Consider the following 20,626-nt stretch of genomic DNA (forward strand, 5'->3'; position numbering starts at 1 on the left):
GTCTCCGCCAATGGGAGCGGAGCGTGGCGGCGCCTCGGCCAATGGGAGCGGGGGGGCGGTGCGGATGCTGCGCAGGCGCAGTGCGCGCAGCGGGGCGCAGCAGCAGCCATGCCGGTGGACCTGGGGCTGTGGAGCGGGCCGCTGAGCCTCACCGAGGTGGAGCAGAAGCCGGCGAACCCGCTGCGGGTCAAGTATGGCTCCGTGGAGATAGACGAGCTGGGCAAGGTGCTCACGCCCACTCAGGTGAGCAGGGCCCAGCGCCGCGCTCGGGGGTGTGTCGCACGGGGGCGCGGCAAAATGGCGGGAGACGGCCGGGCCTCTTGCGTCTTCGCTCTGGCGAACCCCATCGGAACCTGCCCGGGTGTGGCGGGGAAGCGAGAGGGGCCCTGCTTTTGCTGTCGACTCTTGTACGGGGACGGCGCGGTCAGGCCTGGCTCCGTGCTGCAGGAGAAATCCTGGCGGCTCTCAGAGGCTGCATGGGAGCTGGCACGAATGGGCTTGGATTCCTCGGGTGTTGCTGGCACGAATGGCCCTGAACTCCTCGGGTGTTGCTGGCACGAATGGCCTTGAACTCCTCGGGTGTTGTTGCCTCTGCTGGTCACCTGTGGCCTCCGTGTGCGGTGCAGCAGGCTGGCGCAGGCTGTGTGGTGCAGGCAGCAGGGCTGGCAGCTCGTGCTAACACTGTCATCCCTCCAGGTCCAGCATCGCCCCACCAGCATCGAGTGGGATGGCTGCGATCCCCAGAAGCTTTACACCCTGGTTCTCACAGACCCAGATGCTCCCAGTAGGAAGGACCCAAAGTTCAGGTAATGGGGGTGGGCAACTCCCTGTCTTGCCTGGGGATAATAGAGCATCCCTCGAGGTCTGAGCAGAGGCTTAGGAGGAGGTGGGGAATGTGCTCCATCTAAGGTGCAGCGGTGAGTCTGGGGCTTGAAATAGAAACAGTGCCCTTGCATCTCTCCTTGAGTCAGGGACAGCACGGGGAGGAGCAGCTGCTTTTGCCAGGAGTGTTTGGAGGTCTGTTGGAGAAGCACAGCATCTGCTGCTCGCTCTAATTTGGCATGTGTGCGCGTTGGAATTAGGTCTGTCTGTGCTAGCAGTGGAGTTTTAAACTAGGGACCAGCTCACCTTTTTCAGATCAGGCTTGGAAGCCTGTGACCACTCTTAGGGAGCCACGAGGCAGGATGACAGAGCTGGTTTTGACAGGCTCTGCATCCTGAGGGTGGCAGGACCTGCTCTAGGACCAGTGTTCTTTGGGTTTGGCAAACCAGGAGGGGCAGCTGTTAGCTCCAGTACCTTTACACTGACAGCCTTATGGAAAAGCAGCAGCTTGGAGTAATGAAGCGTCTTAGCTGGCACTGTGATGCAGTCTGACTGGATTCTGCCTCCTCTTTTTAGGGAATGGCATCACTTCTTGGTGACCAACATGAAAGGCAACAATGTGGGGAGTGGGACTGTGCTGTCAGACTATGTTGGCTCTGGACCTCCCAAAGGAACAGGTCGGTACCTGGCTGCAGCAGCGCCCACGCCCTGAGCCCAGCAGGCACGGGGGAGAGAGGGGAGGCCTGCAGAAGACTGGCTGCCTGCTTGGCAGGTGCTGCACTGTAGAAGTGGCCCACGCAGGACTGCGTGTTGCTGCTTGTAGCCACGGTCAGCACGGACACATATCACCAGCAGCCCTTGGTCTGGCGGCAGGCCGGGGCTGTTGTGCCTGCAGGTGTAGGCAGTGGTGCCTGGTGGGGGGAGAGGATGAGCATAAGCAGGACACGAGCTATTCCAGCATATCTAGTGCATCTCTCTAAGCTCCTTTAGTTCCGTCCTACTTAGCCTTCTGATCCTGGAGAAGGCAGGCGTCTGTTTCCCTGCGCTCCTGGGGTCACTTCAGAGCAAACCTTAAACGTGGGAATTGCGGGTGACCGGCGCTTGTAACGCTGTCTCCTCCCCACAGGGCTGCACCGCTACGTGTGGCTGGTGTACGAGCAGCCGAAGCAGCTGACCTGCAATGAGCCCGTCCTCTCTAATCGCTCTGGTGACAAACGAGGGAAGTTCAAGGTGGCTTCTTTCCGCAGCAAGTATGAGCTGGGGGTGCCAGTGGCTGGTACTTGCTACCAGGCAGAGTGGGATGACTATGTGCCGAAGCTCTATGAGCAGCTGTCGGGGAAGTAGGGTGAGGGGACCCGAAAAAGCACTGTGCAGCACCCCCTGCCCCCCTGGAGACCAGGCCTCTCAGAGCATGTCACTGTAGTTTTGTTTGATTAGTGAGTTGATCCCAGCTGCTCCTGCACTGACCGTTGGAACCGTAACCCTGTCGCTGTCCCTGTTGCCCTGTCGGTGTGGCTGGGCCTGTGCTGTGCTTCAGCTGCTTCCCATAGGTAGAGGCGATCGCTAGCCAGAGGACAAGGCGTCCCTGTAAGGGCCACCCCCTTCAGGCTGACCTGTTTAAGGGAAACTGAAACCTTTGTGAATTAGTGTCACTTCAGTGTCTCTACTGTACTGAAATAGTATCGTGTGACAGTGGTGTGGGTACAAACCACTTTGGGGTGGGTGCTGGCTGTGTGGTCTCCCCTTTCGAGGACAGGAGATGGCAGTCTAAGGGAAACTCCCCCCCCCTTTTTTCTGTATTTTTACCCTCAAGTATTTGGCCAGCGCCTCCACTTCACTGCAGTGACCCACTGAAGCAGTGAAGGTGTAGCTGGAGGAGGAGGCAGGGAAGCTGGTTTATAGCACTACTTTCTACTCTCTGTTGCCACTCAAAGCTGAGAGACCACTTTGTTTTGTTCAAATTCTGTTGTGACCTGATGTTAATGTGCTGTTTGCTCACAGTGCAATTAAAAATTTACCCAGGTGGATGGTGTGGTTGTCTTCTTGGGGGACGAGGGCAGCGCTCATGGGGTTCCTTTCCTCCTCCTGGGGTAAAAAGGGGCTGGACCCTCTGACAGGAGCTCCCCATTCCTGGCCACGCTGCCCAAAACAAGTGCTGGGGTGGGAGGAACGCAGCTCAGAGTGCTCACGGCTTTCAGTCCAACAACCTCGATTCGCTGCACCTCGATGACTTGTGTTCAGTTTTGGGCCCCTCACTCCAAAAAGGCCATTGAATGACTCGAGCGTGTCCAGAGAAGGGCAACGGAGCTGGTGCAGGGTCTGGAGCACAGGTCTGATGGGGAGCGGCTGAGGGAACTGGGGGGGTTTAGTCTGGAGAAGAGGAGGCTGAGGGGAGACCTCCTGGCCCTCTACAACTCCCTGAAAGGAGGGTGCAGAGAGGGGGGATGAGTCTCTTGAGCCAAGGAACCAGCGCCAGGACAAGAGGGAATGGCCTCAAGCTGCGCCAGGGCAGGGTCAGACTGGCTCTTAGGAAGGATTTCTTTGCAGAAGGGGTTGTTGGGTGTTGGAATGGGCTGCCCAGGGCAGGGGGGGAGTCCCCATCCCTGGAGGGGTTGAAGAGTCGGGTTGACCCAGCGCTGAGGGATCTGGTGGAGTTGGGAACGGTCAGGGTGAGGTTCATGGTTGGACTGGAGGAGCTTCAAGGTCTGTCCAACCTAGACGATTCTGTGATCCTACCTTGTGCAAATTTTACATCTGCTTGCGTCAAGGTGCAGCTTGCCCTCGCGGTGAAGCTTCATGGCAAAGGGAGCGCTGGCAGGCAGGCTCTAGAAATTCAGAGGACGCTTCCTTTCTCCAGGGTGTTCCTGGAGCTGGCACCTCGCTCCCCAGCGGCAGGGTACTTCACTCCTTGCGGCTGCTGGGGCGGGCTGTGCTCACAGGTCTGTCCTGGGCCCGGCCAGCTGCGGGGAGCAGAGCCAGCTGTTAAGGAGCCCTTCCACCCCCTCCCACAGCCTCCCTGGGCTGGGGGAGCCCCGAGCCGTTAGCCCACAGCTGGCACTGCCCCCCCAGGGACCTGCCCGCTCCCACAGCTGAGGCACTGCAGGACCCGCCACGCTGCCACAGCTGCGCCCCGACTGCTCCTGGGAGCAGCGCCACCAGCTTTACTGACCTGGAGCCGCTCCCCAGCCAAGCGGCAGGTCCCGGTTGTTTTCCTGATCCTCCGACAGCTTGGAGTGAGGCCTGGTGGTGTCTCCTAAGCGCTTAAAGCAGAAAAAGGAACCTTTGGGTCCAGTCTGACGTCTTCAAAAGGTTGCAAAAGAGGAAGCCACAATGTAATTTACTTCATGGAATTAGAAGCCTTCCCCCCTTTTAAAACTACTTCCTTTCCCAGAGGTCTGCACCCAAGTGGTCTGAGAAACAGGTATCAAAAACCTCAACATGCTGCAGCAAGGCCCTGTAAAAAAACCCAGAGTGACTCGAACTGGGAAAGGGGGTTGGTTTCTGCCCCAAGGTAGTTTTTTCAGCCCAGCCCTTAAAACATTAAAACAGGATCGATGTTTTTTCAGGAAAACATCCCCCACTGCTCAAGTCCAAGATCCACAGGACTAAGGGTATCCGGTGAGCGGAGACACGCTTGAAGAGCTGCACTTCCCTGTGCAGCAAGGGCTGATCCGGCTTGGGGCTCCTCAAGGCTGGAAGCAGGACAGAAAAAAAATAAGCCACAATCCATTAGCCTAAAAACCTCCACTGGCAAGAAAAGCAGGTTTGGAACCAAGGCCCAGAGGCTCCCGCAGCCCTGCTGCACAGCCCCTTCACACACCCGGGGGGTGCGGGGGGTCACCTCCCCTCTTCCCACCTCCGACTCCCACAATGAGACAGCCAGGCGGTGTGATGAACACTTTTATTTACAAATATAATTAAAAGCTCTGACAGTTAATTCATGCTCTTCCTTGGAACCTGAAAAATGTTTTTCTTGTTTTGTTGTTTTTGTGTTTTTTTTTTTTTTTTTAAAGTGCATGCAAAAGAAGTAAAGCCTTTTTTTTTTATCTTTTTATTGTAAGAAAATACACAGTTTGAAAGTGTGAATAATGCAATATTTATGACCAAGATCATGGGGTTGGGGGTGGACTTGGGGGAGGAACAAAACAAAACAAAAAAAAAAAAAAAGAAAAAAGGCTGGGGATGATCTAACAGACAGTGTTGAACTCCAAGTACTGAACTGGAGAGTGGGCGGGGTGGCTGGGAGCAGGAGGGAAGGGGGGAAAGAAGTAAAAAAATTTTTGATCAGAGAAACAGTTAAAATACAATATGAAAATAAGTAAAAGCTCTCCTTAAATTCCTTCTATACACAAAATACACGATTTGACAAAGCCCAATTTGTGCTACTGGGATCCTGTGGGCTCATTTAAGTGTATTCACATTCTCTGCGACAGCAGAAAATGATTATGATACAATCAAGAATATGCCGAGGGCCGAGGTCTCATCCCCGCCTCGCCTGGCATGGTTCTTCTAAAAATCACCAGATCTTCGCCCCGCCCCTCCCCACCCCCAAAAAAGTAATAATATGTCACCACTGATATGTACATCACGATTAAGTTTTTTTTCTGTAAAATGTATCAAATTTTTCAATCTTTAATAAAATTTTTTATTATTTAATTATTCCTGATGAATAAATACCAAAAAAATAAAAATAAAATAAAATTATGCAGCAGCTAGTTAAGGTAAGGCTGCGGATTTAGTCTCTCTCCCCCTGGGTTTGTATATATCTTTTGATTATTATTTTTTTTTGCTTGTACTTTCATTGATTGGTGGTAAAATGAGTGATTGCTCAAAAGCAACAAACATCCACTTTTTTTTTTTTTTCCATTAAAATTGTCTCCAAAGTTTTCACTGAAACATTTTTAATCATTGCACAGAGACATCAATACTGTGACATACTATGGAAAAGACCGCCAGGAGCTGTCCTGCACCGGGACTTGACACAGGGGGAAAGGGGGCCCCTGATGGAGTAAGAATATACAGGCACTAGTCCGACACGATGTCAGTAAGAGAGACAGAAAGAGAGAGAGCACGCCCGTTAACATGGGGAATGTTGGTTTTGCAAGTTTTCTCATTATTTTGTTTGCTTTTTGTCTTTTTTTTTTTGTTTTTAAATGGCAAAGAAATTTAATCTCATCTATAGTCCTCCTTGGGATATTCTAATGTGACCAAATTCCCAAAGCCCATTCGCAAGCTCTCCATGTCAAACGTTTCAATCTCTCGCTCCTGCCTTTCCAACAGAAACTTTATCCTCTCGCTGCGTTCCTTCTGGAGGGCGGCTAGCTCCTCTTCGATCTGAAAGAAGCAGAGTCAGCAGCCCCTTAGCAGAGCACCACCGCCCCGGGTACGGCGCCGACCCCGCGCCCAAAGCAAGATCAGTAAGGTCAAATGCCGGGTGCTGCACTTGGGCCACAACAACCCCCAGCAGCGCTACAGGCTTGGGGAGGAGTGGCTGGAGAGCTGCCAGTCAGAGAGGGACCTGGGGGGGTTGATTGACAGCCGGCTGAACAGGAGCCAGCAGTGTGCCCAGGTGGCCAAGAAGGCCAATGGCATCCTGGCTTGTATCAGAAATAGCGTGGCCAGCAGGGACAGGGAAGGGATCTTGCCCCTGTACTTGGCACTGGTGAGGCTGCACCTCAATTACTGTGTTCAGTTTTGGGCCCCTCACTACAAAAAGGCCATTGAATGACTCGAGCGTGTCCAGAGAAGGGCAACGGAGCTGGTGCAGGGTCTGGAGCACAGGTCTGATGGGGAGCAGCTGAGGGAACTGGGGGGGTTTAGTCTGGAGAAGAGGAGGCTGAGGGGAGACCTCATGGCCCTCTACAACTCCCTGAAAGGAGGTTGCAGAGAGCTGGGGATGAGCCTCTTGAACCAAGTAATGAGCGTTAAGACAAGAGGGAATGGCCTCAAGCTGTGCCAGGGAAGGTTTAGACTGAATATTAGGAAGCATTTCTTTGCAGAACGGATTGTTGGGCATTGGAATGGGCTGCCCAGGGCAGGGGGGAGTCCCCATCCCTGGAGGGGTTTAAGAGTAGTCGACATAGCGCTGAGGGATCTGGTGTAGTTGGGAACTGTCAGTGCTGGGTTAACAGTTGGACTGGATGATCTTCAAGGTCCTTTCCAACCTAGATGATTCTGTGATTGCCCCGCGTAACCAGGTACCCCCGGCAGCCCCCCCAGAACGTACCTTTTGTTCGAGATGCGCCCTGCGCAGCGACACCCGTTGCTCCAGCTTCTGGAGTTCTCTTTCATGCTGTGCTTCTGTCTGCATCTTAATTTTGCTCTGGTATGCGTTGAGCAGCTCCATCTCCTGCTGGAGTTGCAGTCTCAGGGCTTGGCATTCTGCTTCTTGGGCCTCATCCAGCCGTAGCTGTAAGATCATTGGGAAGACAACATTCAACCCTCCACTAGTAACTTCTCTGCTCCGAGGCCAGCGGCACACTGCTCTCCTTTCTCAAAGCTGGGAGCCTCTGGCTGGTGGCACCGTGAGAAAGCAGGAAGGGCTTCTGGAACAGCTGCTTCCCCACTCACACAGAGGCAGAAGCCTCAGAGAAGATCTGATTCTAAAACCCCAGCAGGCGAGGGATGCGTGTTCTGCAGGATGCTTATGACAGGAGGGAAAGTGCTGCCTGATTCATTATTTAAAACAGTTGTTATCAACACCACCGCATCGCTAACCACCCAGCAGCTAGGAGAGGAAGAACACGGCGTGCTGCAAGGACTGATGGCCCGACTGTACCCCACCTCCTCGCCCCGCGGTCGGGACCCCCCGCCCAGGGACAGGAGGTGCCGGCTGCTGCACCTACCGCTTGTGAGGCCATCATCTCGTTGATGCTCTGCTCATACTGCTCTGCCAGGATGGCGAGCTTCCTCGTCTGCTCGTCCTTCAGACTCTTCAAAATTGTCTTGTGCTCACTCTTTGGAGTTACTTCCAGCTGGTGATTCTTCAGTGCTTTGTACTGCTTAGTTTGCACTTTGCATGTGTCCTGGAACTGCTTTTTGATCTGCATTTCCATAGCCTGCCAAGGAAGGAACGATGTGAAGAGCACGAAGAGCTCTGGGAATGGAGAGGTTATAGCATATCCAAATGGGCGGGTTGGTGAGAGACAGCCACAGTTGCCCTGTGCTCTGCGCTGCCTCCTGCCCCGGCACCTGGGCGAGCAGGGTGTGCGCCGCGCTCACAGCGATCTAACGAGCAGCATCAGCTCAGGCTCTGCTTCAGCACTGGCCACGGGCCTGGGCCAGGAACAGGATCCACTAAGCTCTCCTCAGCCCAGGGCATCTCCATCCTCTACACCTGCTTCCTGCAGGTCGCCCAGCCCATCACCCTGCCGCCTGCCTCCCAGACAGCGTTTGTTTTTTCAAGGCCTTCCATCTTGCTGCCTCCCCCGCCTCCCCCACACGCTACACGGAGACTGCAGATCTGAGAACTTAGCGAGGGTGTGACAAAGTGAATAAAAGCAACGTGCCTGTTTGGATGTTCAGAGGAACAGAGATCTCCCACAGCAAACAGCTCAGAGGTTTCTAATCAACCTGCAGCTGAACTGGGGCAGAGCACAGTACTCAGCATCCCCACATTCTCTGTTGACTTTGAAAGCAAGAACCAACCCCTTTCCATATCAAGGTTTATAGGCTGACACCAGCAAGGGCCTGAAGAAAGTACAGCTCATCAGAAGCAAATTCTGTAATACTTTGCTAAGGACTCGCCTATTTTTACCCAGCAGCCTCAATGAGCACGGCACTGAAAAAAGTCCTCAGTGAGCTCTTTGCTGCAATAGCCACAACTTTCTCATACCAGAGCGGCCCTGCGCAGAGGAAAGGGACGTGAGGGAGAGCACACAGTGCTGGTGGGAGCAGTGGTTCTGCAGCACGGATGCTGCTCGCAGGAGGCAGCAAGCACACACACCAGCCTCCCCGGCAGGACAGAGGTTGGAAGAGGAGGAAGGAAAGCTTCCAGCACCTTCAGGTTCTTTGGTTGCTGCCGGAGCTCCATGAAATGCTTCCTGTGCAGCTCCCGCTCTCGCCGCTTGTTGTATTCCAGCTGGTTCTCGAGCTCAGTCTGGTGCTGCAGCCGGATCAGGTCCATTCGCAGCTTCTGCAGCGTGTGCAGCTGCCTGTACTCCAGCTCGCGCGTCGACTCGTCGTGCCGGATCAGCATGGCGTGCTCCATTTCCTTCTGGGTCCGTTTCTTGTTCAACTCCTGCACAAGAGGACAGCAGAGCACAAGACAAAAGCTGAGGAGTGATTCTCTCTGCCCTGAGATGCAGTAGTTGAGTTTGTGAGGCCGGGTGTCCTGGTCACTCCTCTAGATGACATCAGGGACTTCTACGTGCCACAGGGGAAACACAAACCCAGCAGCGCGATGGGAACGCTAATAAAGCTGGCCACCTAGCATCCCTCCATCCATCCCTCCATCCCTCCCCTGGTCCTCTGGCAGCTCCTGGATCGCCCAGGGAGTCTCCAGCAGGTGGCACTGGGACCACACGCCAGCCCTCTGTGACTGCTGAGAATCACACGAGTTTTTGTAAATACATCCTGGGGTGCTCAGAGGTGGGAGGGTCTGGGCTGGGGTGACTGACCAAATCAGGAGCTGTTATTTGTCTGTTTTAAATTACGCTGACCCCCTGCTAGCCACTGGGAGATGAGGCTGCTCTCCTATCACTTACACTATGGCCAAAGCAGAGGTGAACAGCTCCAACACATATCAGCTAAGAATTTAATCTACTGCTGTGTACAGGTGGTTGCTGGCCCCAGGCACAGCACATTTTTTTAAAATGAGGATACAACCAAAGCCTCAAACAATTTGCAATGTGCACATTTAAGGGTCCCCACACATGGTGCCACGCAGTCTCGGAAAACTTTCACCAAGTTACAAGCCAAGGAAGAGGAACATACTGGATTCTCTCCCTGATTACTGCTAATATTTCTGTCTCAAGGTATCAGCAACAACCTGTGGAACACAGAGCTGACTCCAGCTCAGTCAAGCAGTGATTACAGCTGTACCCCTTGCTGATATTTGGTGACCTTCACAGATGGTCTGTTGGTACGTCTCAGTTTCAGCTCTCAAGTTTACAACTCATCGCTGTGCTTCACGCTAGACTAAGACAGGCACAGCGGGGGCTGCCTCGCACTACGCACACGCCCAGCGCCCAGCACAGGGAGAGCCCAGTGTTGGCTCAGTCTAAGGAGTTTCTGCAATAGAAGCAAAAAAATCTAAGTATTCTGAGTTGTTGCTTGCATGTTGTAATCCTGTTGTAATTCTCAACATCAGCACCCACAAATAGGCACTTCAGACCCTTTGGCTGTTACAGCTGTGACAGGTTTAAGCCAGGAGGATGGGGAAAGAAACAACCAGGTCTTGTTTCTGCATTCTTGGCCATAAGGATGGCAACATCGTGGCCATAAGGATAGCAAAACTTGCACCTTGACAGCCAAGATAAATTAGATCTACTGGTGTGCTGCAATAATTTCCCACTTGCGCAAAGGCAGGTAGCACACTCAGACTGCACGTCAGCCCATGCAGTGAGCACTTGTGCCTTCACCTTAGGCCAGGACAGCCAGCCTCTCCTGGGCCTTCACCTTAGGCCAGGACAGCCAGCCTCTCCTGGGCCCACTCCACACCTGATTTCAGTTAACACAGCATGAACAAATAGAGGCACTCCACTTCTCACAACCACTTTCCCATTTCTACAAGAAGAACCTCTGTGGCTACTTAAAACATCAAGAAAAAAAAACATTCTCAAAGCATTATTTGCTTCAGCTGTCTGACCCAGTGAATTTCAAGTAGTTCATATGGCTGCTATTTTCAGAAAATAAACACTTTTAGTTAATTCTGAAAATTAGGTCTCTTAAGAGCTTAAATGCAGGGGCTCAGATGACTGTTTCCTGGTTAAAATACCATGCTAGGTAACTGAATTCTGTTCTCATCCCTGCCACAGAGCTTATATGGTGTGATAAAGGTGCCCAAATCCAATTTTTCAGTGTCGTTCATTGTCAGGGTGGCTGAGTTGACATTTCTGGATGTGATCTGCAAAGCAGCTGAGCAGCCCCAGGCACATCTGAAGTCAAGGGCAGCAAAGCTCTGAACAGGTAAAATACAGGGCAACGTTAAGTATGCTGGAAAATTTGATGGTAACAGATTAAGTACATGATTATTAGAAATTTTTGATCGATCACTCACTCTCAACCTTTACTAAAATACCTTCTCATCTGATAGTCTTTATCCAAAAATAACATTCATGAAGAATTCAGAAACTACAGCGACTACCACAGAAAAATCTACAAGTAGTAATTCTTTCTCCAAAGTGCTGTTTGACTACAGGTAGCCTGTAAGGCAAGGGTGAATAACTAATGAGGAAAAGCAAGATGTTGAATAGCTCCTCATTAGCAAACCATCACCCACTGTGTGCACTAATTTGAACAGAGCCCAGTGGAAAAGCAACTGATTATTTGCAGACAACCAGAAAGCAGACACAAAAGAGGACTGAATTTTTGGTATTTCTTAAATTTGTAACATTTCATTCTGCAACCTTAATATTGTTCATAAGTTTATTACTGGTTTATTACATGTTATTTCAACTGTGGAAGTTTTCTTTAGCCAAGTAGAACTCCTCACGTGATGCCCTTTCAGCCATCCCACAGGTGGCCCTGGCACTCAACGTGGCACAAACTGCTCTGCCCTGTGCTGTGAAAGAAGCCCAGCAGGGTCCCCCAAAATCTAATGCCCAGGAGCTCAGAGGAAGCATCTGACCCAGAGTGGGTGGCCCACATAATATTTCTGTCTGCAAGCCAACGATGCCGCCCCTCCTCAGTTAATAAAAGCAGTCACATCTGTGTGGAAAACTATTTCCCAAAATACAGTTCCCACGTTTTTCTCAGTTCTGTTTAGCAACTGGAAACATGAAGATCTACTGTCAGTCAGCAAACTGTTTTACAAACATGAAGCTAAAACAATTAAAGAAACGCTCAGGAAAGGAAGTGAAGAGTGCCATACTTCTCGAATGTTCTGCTGCTCCATCTCATGCCTCTTGATCATTGTTTTTCTCTTGAAGAAACGGCAGTTTTTGTCGTAGTAGAGTCTCTGCTGGCTGAGAAGATGGGCTTCCTCTTCAGCCTGTGTGTGCTGCAGGTTCTCTTTATGTTTGGATATTCTTTCTTGCTTCTCTTTCTTCGGCGTGCTGTGGTCCTCATTCATTTCCTGCATGCATACATGGTCAAAAACAAGACTTCCCTTAGGATCACAGTGACACAGGATGTGGAGGAGCTTCAGTCACTGGCTACTCCTCTGCCATTCAGTTCACGAAAAGACACCAAAATCCTGACTGCACCACCAGGTACCAGCAGAACCACACTTGCCACCTGGCCAGGCCCAGCCCTACTGCCTCTGGAGTTGTATTATGTCCCACCAAGAGGAGGAGGAAAAAGTGGCCATTAAACACAAACATCTCAGGGGCTAAACAGTGCAGCAATGAAAAGACAGTGCACACCACTGCAGGGGATGCTCTGGCTGTCCAGGAAAGAGACCGGGTCACACCCCGCAGCTCCCTTTCCAGCTCTGCACCTGTTTTACAAAGGAGTTCAGCTTGGGCTTATGTTTCATTTTAACAGGACTCAGGCTTGATTCTCTATTGAATCAGACACTTAACAGGGCTCCTTGCTATTCATTTTCTCACTTCTACATTCTTAACAGCAAATGATTTTTGCAATGTGGTGGGGATGCTGTGCTTAAGTAATGCAATTTGGGATAGATAAGCTATAGACTAAGTTACTACTTTTTCTAATTTATATAAGTGATCACAGGGCTTTTAGTCAAGCGACATCTAAATGGCTGCTCTGATTATTCACAGCTTAAGCAAAAAAAAAAAAACCAAAACCAAACAGATGAGGAAAAAGGGGAAGAAGAATTCTCTGTGAAGTCCCATTTTCCCTCAACACCCTTGGTTTCAAACATTCTGCCCTACAGCAAATTGTGAAGGCACCTCTAGCACCCTAACAGATTATTCTAGAAATACTGCCAGATGCTCCTAGTTCCTGAAAGTTTACTTGCTCAGAATCTAAATTTGCTTCCAAGCATGACAGTATCCCTTAAACCCCTGGGCTGGCCCAAGTTTATCAAAACGAAAGTCTAGGTCATGTTCGTTCCACACCCCTTCAGCCCTGAAAATGATGGTTTCTTGCCTCTTTAATCTTTTCTTTGCAAAGCTTGTATTGTTTCTTCTGACTTTCTAAAAAGGTCGCCAGGTCTTTCTTTTGCTGAGCCAAAATCTGTTGCTGGAATTTCTTTTCATCTGCCGCAGCTGCCTTTGCCTGCAAGGCACAGAGAGAAAAAAAAAAAAAAAAAACCAAAAGGTGAGGGAGCAGGTACTGAATTCAGCACAAATCAGTCTTCTGTTGTGTGTTTTTTGGTCTATCAATTCTCCCACCACTGTGCTAGACAAAGCCATGAGTATTCAGCCACATGAAAACTGCTTGCACAAAAACCCCATAATGCCCACATACATTTAAGAGTTTCCTCATGCTTCTTACCTCTCCACCAAAACCACCCCAGAGGGTAACACCCCACTCACTAATTTACCACACGGATTAACACATTGACTTTTAAAGAGACTGAGTAACAGCAGCAAGCTTTGTCATTCCCTCAGCCATGAGGCAGAATTGCCCTCCAAGGTCTCCCCAGAGTTTATCGGTCTCTCTTAGCCAGCTGTCACTAGCTACAGTATCGGTTGATGCCAATGGAATGCCCATCACCCAGAAGGTTGACCTGTAGCTATTTCACAAAACTGGCCAGGGCCGCTCCAGACAGTGACCATACAGTGCACTTCAGAACATGGGTTTTAAGCAGGAGCCTTTAACTCTACTCACCTCTTTCTCCATCACAGCCACCTGCTTCTTGGCCAGCTTCTCCAGCTCAATGGACGAGTTGTTGGCATGTGTCTCCACCTCCTTCTGCAGCTTGAGGCGGTGCTCGTCCATCTCGGCCTTCAACTTGTTTTCCAGGGCGATCAGCTGCTTCTGGTGCTGGCGCCGCATCCGCTTATATCCTGACATCTGTTCCCGCAACTCGTTCTCCTGCTCATGCTCATGGATCTGTCTTGTAACCTGATGTCAAGAAAAGGAGAAGTGCTACGTGGCCTTCCTCACACACAAGCTCCATATTAGCTGCTTACCTGTAAACCAGACCCTGCTTTGCTGTACTCTTAAAAATCAACTTTCAAGGAATGCTGTTCCAGGTTTCAGAGGGTGCTGCTGTTTAATACCACAAATGAGGCCGTAAGGTTTCTCTCTCCTAATTTTTACCTGCATCTTTTCCTGAGATTTTTACGTGTGTTTTCAGTAAAACAACAGAAAATGCCATGTTACGAATAAAGGAAATACAAGGCTACTAATGACTCCAGGAAACAGTAGAGGAGATCTGGAAACAAAGGTGGCTGCTGGACAACCTTCTTCAGACACAGGACTCAAATCCTGAGGGTGACGTGGACTTACAAGATGGCACCCATTTTAAGAAACCTTCTCAACCCTCCTACTCTCTTCTTCCTCCTCAAGTCACCACAGTTCCAATTCAGTCCCTCAATACCTATTTCCTGCAATGAGTAGCCTCCTTCAAAATTTCTTCTTAAAATTCAAGAGGATGGCAGACTGAGCTCATTCCCTACTGAAAATGAAAGTTTTCTAACAAGGGAACACTGTTCTGGAACTGTGTGCACTTAACAAGATTGATCAGATGGTCTAAGCTGATTCTAAACCCTGCTCAGCTGAAACAAACTCACAAGTTCCACATTCATTTCCATGCCCAAGTGTATCCATGTGAAAGGAAGAACAAACCCTTGTACGTTGTGCCAAAAATTTTCAGAAGAAAATGCAAATGGTAATGCTTCCATTTCAAAAGAAGAAAACTGTCCAAGACTGATTTTTTTTTTTTTTTTTAAATACAGTCTCAGGAACTGCACATGTAAAGATCTGCTGATCTTTTATATGACAGCTCTGGGAGCCAAAAGCTGGAGCCGTTAGTATATGCGTAGAGTGGCAGTTCCTGGTTCTGTACGAGGGGACCTCTCCTTTCACACTTAACAAGTACAAAGCAAAGAGCTCAGCCCTTTGAAGGTGATTACTGAAGCTTTATGAACCAACTTCCTGCAGTCTGCAAGAGCCCAGCCTTCCTGATGAATTTCTCCATAGCAGCCAAGAGAAAGAACTGGCACCTACTACAGTACTGCTGTCATTCGAAGGCTATTTTTCAGAGATTCTTCAAAGTAAGTTCAGATGTAGGATGGGATGCACCTACAGACCTGAGAAGGCTCAAGTTCAACAGAAGAAGAGCAGCTGCTTTACTGAGCAGCAAACCAAGCCCACTTGCTGGCAGCCCTGGGCTTCAGGACTAATAGCTGATAGGAAGCAGTGATCAAGTAAGAGATTCAAAATCAACAAGCAAGTTTAACACCACAACTGATGTGTCACCCAAGGCAGACAGCATGCTGCCACCTGTCTCAGCTCAAATGACTACCAACACTTGGGAGGAGTGTGAAGAGGAGGTTAGGAAGAGCCTCCCAAAGCCTTCACCTTGAAACAGATTAACAATTATTTACAGTAAATACTTACCAACCAAGAAAATTATAGTCAGAGTCCCAGAATAGAAACACGACATGAAAGGATGAAGCTACTGAGGTGGACAGCCTCTGTCTTCCCCTCATCCCTTCCAAAGGCAATCCCAGAGAGAAAGGGAAACATCTGATCGCAAAGAAAGCAAAGAACTAGCCTGACTACAGTGCTGCGTCAGACACCATTACCCGGAAGTGATGATAATGGGTTCACCACATCAGTGAAGTCAAACATCAACTACGAGGTAAGTGATGATGCATAAATCACATCCTCCTTGTACAAGAAATTTTGGGATGTTATTTTGAAGGTGACTGGATGAGATATATACTTATAACACAGCAGCCGTCGAATGCTTGAGACTAGGTAGTGAAACAGATCTAAGACAGATACCAGCAATATGTGACATTGTAGAAATGACTACAGAAACACAGAGTGTTAGCCCCCCTGTGTATTGCTATAGTTCAAAAAGCTTTTTTTAAAATATTCTTTGTTACACTTTAAAAAAAAAAAAAAGCAAGCCATACTTTGCAGAAGTTGGTAAGCATTTGTAGGAACTTGCAGGTTTCAGTCAAGTTTAGCAAGAATAAGATCTCTGACAGAAGCTTCCAGGTAATGAAAGTTCCTCTGAGAAGTCATCCAAGTTGATTGTAAGAGACAGATGTCAGGTAAGACAGGCAAACCCCCAACATTTCACACATGCCATTTACTATGTTAAATGACATACGACTTGGAGAGAACAGACTTGGTCAGGGACTTGAGGAGACAAGGAGATACGGTAACCACCACGCAGCAGTACAAGTTCTTCCTGCATGTGCTATTTTTGAGGCCCAGCCTTTTTGTGAGCAGTGGGACGTTCTGCACAGCACACTCCGTTCCAAGAAGTTGGCAGAACAAAGCAAATAGCAAGAGCATAAGAAAAAAATGGATCTAAGAATCCTCTAGCAACTTTGCTAGTCTCCCCTTCGGTCTAATCTCTAATGAGATTTAGAAAGTGCACTTGTTTACAGCAAAAATCATTAAACTTTTATCCTTTTTTTTTTTTTTTCTGCTCCTGCACACCCCATTTCCAATTTTGCTCAGCTTGTCCCTATCATGACAAGAACTCCATCTTTGAACGACTTCACAGTAGGTCTGAGATATTTATCCCCAACAATAGGTTACAATTACTAATTATAACACTAGCTGATAAAGGCTTCCAGTCACAGCAGAAGATGAGACATTAAAAAGTCAGAGAAAAACAAAAGAAGCATTTCATTCCTGAAGACAAGAGAGGAGAACAGTAGACTTGATGGACATCTCGTAGATTTAATGTCTTCATTCAGCACTCTTGTGCTAAAGACCTAGTTTATCACCATAATCTCTGATCAAGATCAACACTCTTTAGAACTCCATCTTCGAAGACAAGGTGTCCAAACGGTGATCTCAGGGCATGGATGAAATTGGAAGAAATAAACATTAGTTACTGAATATGACCAGTTCAGTACCAGAGAAGTACTTTGGACTAAGCATGTCAACACATGAATGAATAAAGGATTATGGTTTTAAAGATTAAGCCCCTAATGAATGAACAGCTTGAGCAACCATTTTAAAAAGAAAATTTGGGGAAGTTCCAGTAATCACCTTTCTGGTGTTCTTAGACAAAGGCACTTGGAACTTCACAAAGTATTTCACAAGAATAATCCCATAGATTATGATGGGAAGAAAGATGACAACTGAATTGCTCATCGCAGAATTTGTTCCCCACGTAACCAGAAAATGTCAGGATCCTTTAAAGCAGAAAACTGCAGTTTCCTGAAGCTCTATCTACAGCATGCAATAATCAAGCAAGTCATCAGCAGAACCAAAAACCTGTATAAAACAGAACAGCTTTTATTAAGGTATGACATTTTCTCAGTTTCTTATCTCTCTGTAACTTTGGCACACACAGAACTGAGAAGAGAGATGTCTTTTCCAACCTACTCCCACAGGCAGTTCACTTGCCATAAAATTCAAACTTTCTCTGTTTCACCCCTCCAAGATTTTTGCTTTACGTAAGAAAGTTGGGCTCACAACTACTTCTCCAAACCAGCAGCTCTTTAGAGTTCCTTTTTCTACACTGTTTAACCAAGATACTGAAAACACTCCTTAAGGACAGTTATTCTCCCCTCTTGATAACCAAACGAAATACTGAGCTCCTCTTTGGTGGACGAAGCAGAGTACCGAGCAGGACACTGCCAGTAGTCTCTCAGAGCAAGAGAGGAACTTTGAGATAAGAACGAACAACTTCAGTATTTTTAGAGCAAAGATCTATAAAGGCAGCAGCCAGATGAGCCCATTAGGAGAAACTCAACCATCTGGAATAGAATGTCATTGCTCCAGCAGAAGAGGGTGCAAGGAAACAGCCATCATGTAAACGTACCTGGTTTTGCAGTCAGACTGCCCTGGTGTCATTTTAATGGCCACATCCAGAGAAGCCTGCTCACACGTACCTAGACATTTGGCTTTGCAGACCCTGGATGAGATCACATAATTCTTTTGCTGGCATTTGGATTTCAAAGAGAATGCCAAGGTCTTCGATAGAGTCCACACTGTCTGATCTTTCTATGAAATGTTAACTATTAGATTATTTCATTTGAAAAAACTGTAAAAGCAGCTAGCAAGGAAATGCATGAGGCAGTGGGGAGTTAAGGAGTCAGGCATGAAAGACATCTAGAAATGCAGACTGATGCATCTTTGCACATATTTAAAAAACATCTTTCACTTGAAAATGTTGATAGGTGTAATCTTATCAACATGCAGAACCTTTACCCTTCTTTTTAAACAACATCTTTCTGAGCTTCGAGGCTTAGATTTCTAGTTATAACTTTTAATTTATGGGTCACTGATAGTCTGCAAAATAATACAGAGATGTAGTAGGTACCTGATCTCCATTTCAGATAGTTACTTTCGTATTTTCCACCACTGTTCCAAGTGAGTGATGGTTATTGTTGCCACAAGAATGTCATTAAAAAAAAAAGCGGGGGGGTGTGTGCGCTATTGGTCTACACAATGACCAAAGAGAAAAGTGGTCCAGGAAAGAGCGACTATTGAAACTGTTGCTTGGGTTATGACCAAAGGTAAGCTCCTTCAGCTTTTTTAACCACATTTGCTCATTTATTCATGATCTTTTTAAACCCAAGTAATAGCAAAGCATCACTGAAAGACTAAAAAGGTATATTCACAGCCTGTTTCTTTGTGGATAGCCCATTTCACTAGGTTATCTGAAAGTCCGTCCAGTTTCGTTCTTGTTCACATGATGCTTTTGCAAAGCAACAGGGCAGGGGAATCTGCTTAAAATCACTGGGACATCTGGAGGGAAGAGCTGTCTAATGTAGTTCTCCTGTGACCTCTGCACTCACTGAAACTACTTGAGCTTGTTTTTGGAAAGAGATCCAACTTCCAAGTTGAGAGCATCCATTTAGAAATGCCAGTCTTTCTTCCATCTGCAATATCCTGGTATAAGGGTGAATAACAAGGACTTGAGGGCTCAAGACCCTGGACTCCACCAGCAGGAACAGCTGTGAAGCAACATGCACAGCCCTCCGGCCCCCAGACTCAGTGCTTTTCTTCTACAGCGCTGCCCTGCTCTCATATTGGGGGGTGGTGTTCAGCAAATCCCACAAGCAGAAGTTTTTATACCCAAACATCATCCTGTATTATTGAATTTGGGGTCAAAACTCTCATTTTCTGATCCTCTGCAATATGGGCCACCTGATGCTCTCAACTGCATAACCTTTCTGTGCCCAGGAAGCGGTACCCAGCTGCTGAGAAACCAACTGATGGTCAGCAGCAATGATGTAGGGAACCACCACAGCATGCTGGTTTCCTTCGTTTTTAACACTGTGGGATCTCAAGCACCCAATTCACACAGGATTGATTTTTTCAAGATGCTGTTGAAAGAGTAAATTAACACGGAGAGATGAATAAGGTCTGAATTTCTGGTTTCACACTATAAATTCCAGACATGTTCAGGTCATTCTCCCCCTATCAGCTACCCAGCTGACCTTGCCCTCCACACAGATATTTAAGCAGGAGACAAGGCAGCAGGCATGAGGGAAGTTTTCCCTTGGCCAGAAGAGCAGCAGCATTCAGCACCACTACCCACTGACATCATCTAGCCACCGAGCGGTGATCGAATGCATAGTGATAAAAAAGTGTGCTGACAGCCACGCTGGCACTTCAAACCCAGCACGTACGCTGGCATTCTTCATGTTCTCTGCAATAGGTTTCAACTCAGGTTTTTTTTTTTTTTTCCTAGATTTCCATTTTGGAACATGAAGAGGTGGGAATGAAAGATTATTAAAAGGAAAGCCCATCACAAGGTTAACGGAAATGAAATAAAATATTTCTGTTTTAAACACAGGGAAGCTTCTCGCCCACCACACAACCTCAGAACCTAAGGACACACTAACACCTCCTGTAGTACCAAGGTGGTGCTTTGGGAACTTCCCTCTACACTGGGAAGAGGATACGTGTGCATCTGATGGGGACAACAAAGCTTTTGCATGAGATATACTACCATGTGCTTTTCCAAAGGCCTGCTGGCTAAGATAGTAAGGTGACAGGTGGGACTTGCCTCTCCCCAAAAAGACACTATGCTGTGCATGTACTGCACACCTTCAGTGTGCACCCTAAGCCCTCCCAGCATGAGTCCAGATACGCTCCGTATCAGAGCATGTTTCACAGAAAATCAAAAAAAAAGAGAAGTTTTCCAAAAAGCCTACCATTTTCTCCACCCAGTATTCATTTTATCTTTATCATCATTTGGTCACTGAAGCAGAGAGATTTAGCAAATCCAAGTGACTAAGGAATTAAAGTAGACACAGTCCCAGCCCCACAGGAGGCTGCCCTGGGATTTAGGAGTGACCTTGGGACATTAGCTGTCTTCCCCAGAGCTTAAAGGTCTGGGAAGACCTCACGGTCCATACCTTCATACCAACATCTTTCATCAGCTCCCAAGGGGGCGTTGCCATGCAATACCTTCAAGCCACCCAAGTAGTCCAGGGATGACATATTGAAGGAAGATAGGAGTTATAGGCTCTGCTGCTGAAGGCAGAACAGAAGGTGCAGCAGCTTTCCACAGAGAGTAAAAGCACATGAATATATTTAACACACATATCTATTTATCAGTCAAATTGGATATAAGTTT

General features: G+C 48.2%; 2 protein-coding genes across 7 annotated transcripts in view; one reads left to right on the plus strand and one right to left on the minus strand.

Annotated features, from left to right (window-relative positions):
* Nucleotides 1–70: 70 nt before the first annotated feature.
* Nucleotides 71–2,847, plus strand: PEBP1 (phosphatidylethanolamine binding protein 1). The gene is made up of 4 exons (XM_074887047.1): nt 71–243; nt 697–806; nt 1,399–1,499; nt 1,949–2,847. Exons 1-4 carry the CDS (start codon nt 109–111, stop codon nt 2,164–2,166), a joined length of 564 nt encoding a protein of 187 aa, XP_074743148.1. The 5' UTR covers nt 71–108; the 3' UTR covers nt 2,167–2,847.
* A 1,862-nt stretch (nt 2,848–4,709) lies between these two features.
* TAOK3 (TAO kinase 3) overlaps nt 4,710–20,626 on the minus strand; it is a 94,117-nt gene continuing 78,200 nt past the window's right edge. For all 6 annotated transcript variants that reach the window (XM_074887014.1, XM_074887019.1, XM_074887015.1 and 3 more), the window contains 7 exons: nt 13,723–13,959; nt 13,039–13,167; nt 11,855–12,058; nt 8,822–9,061; nt 7,668–7,880; nt 7,049–7,231; nt 4,710–6,156 (listed from right to left, as the gene is read on the minus strand). In XM_074887014.1, coding sequence (XP_074743115.1) covers nt 5,995–6,156; nt 7,049–7,231; nt 7,668–7,880; nt 8,822–9,061; nt 11,855–12,058; nt 13,039–13,167; nt 13,723–13,959 — 1,368 coding nt within the window. In that variant the 3' untranslated portion in view covers nt 4,710–5,994. The remainder of the gene's footprint in view (nt 6,157–7,048; nt 7,232–7,667; nt 7,881–8,821; nt 9,062–11,854; nt 12,059–13,038; nt 13,168–13,722; nt 13,960–20,626) is intronic.

This window comes from Strix uralensis, chromosome 17 (genome assembly GCF_047716275.1).
Source record: "Strix uralensis isolate ZFMK-TIS-50842 chromosome 17, bStrUra1, whole genome shotgun sequence".
In the NCBI taxonomy this organism is placed as follows: Eukaryota; Metazoa; Chordata; class Aves; order Strigiformes; family Strigidae; genus Strix; species Strix uralensis.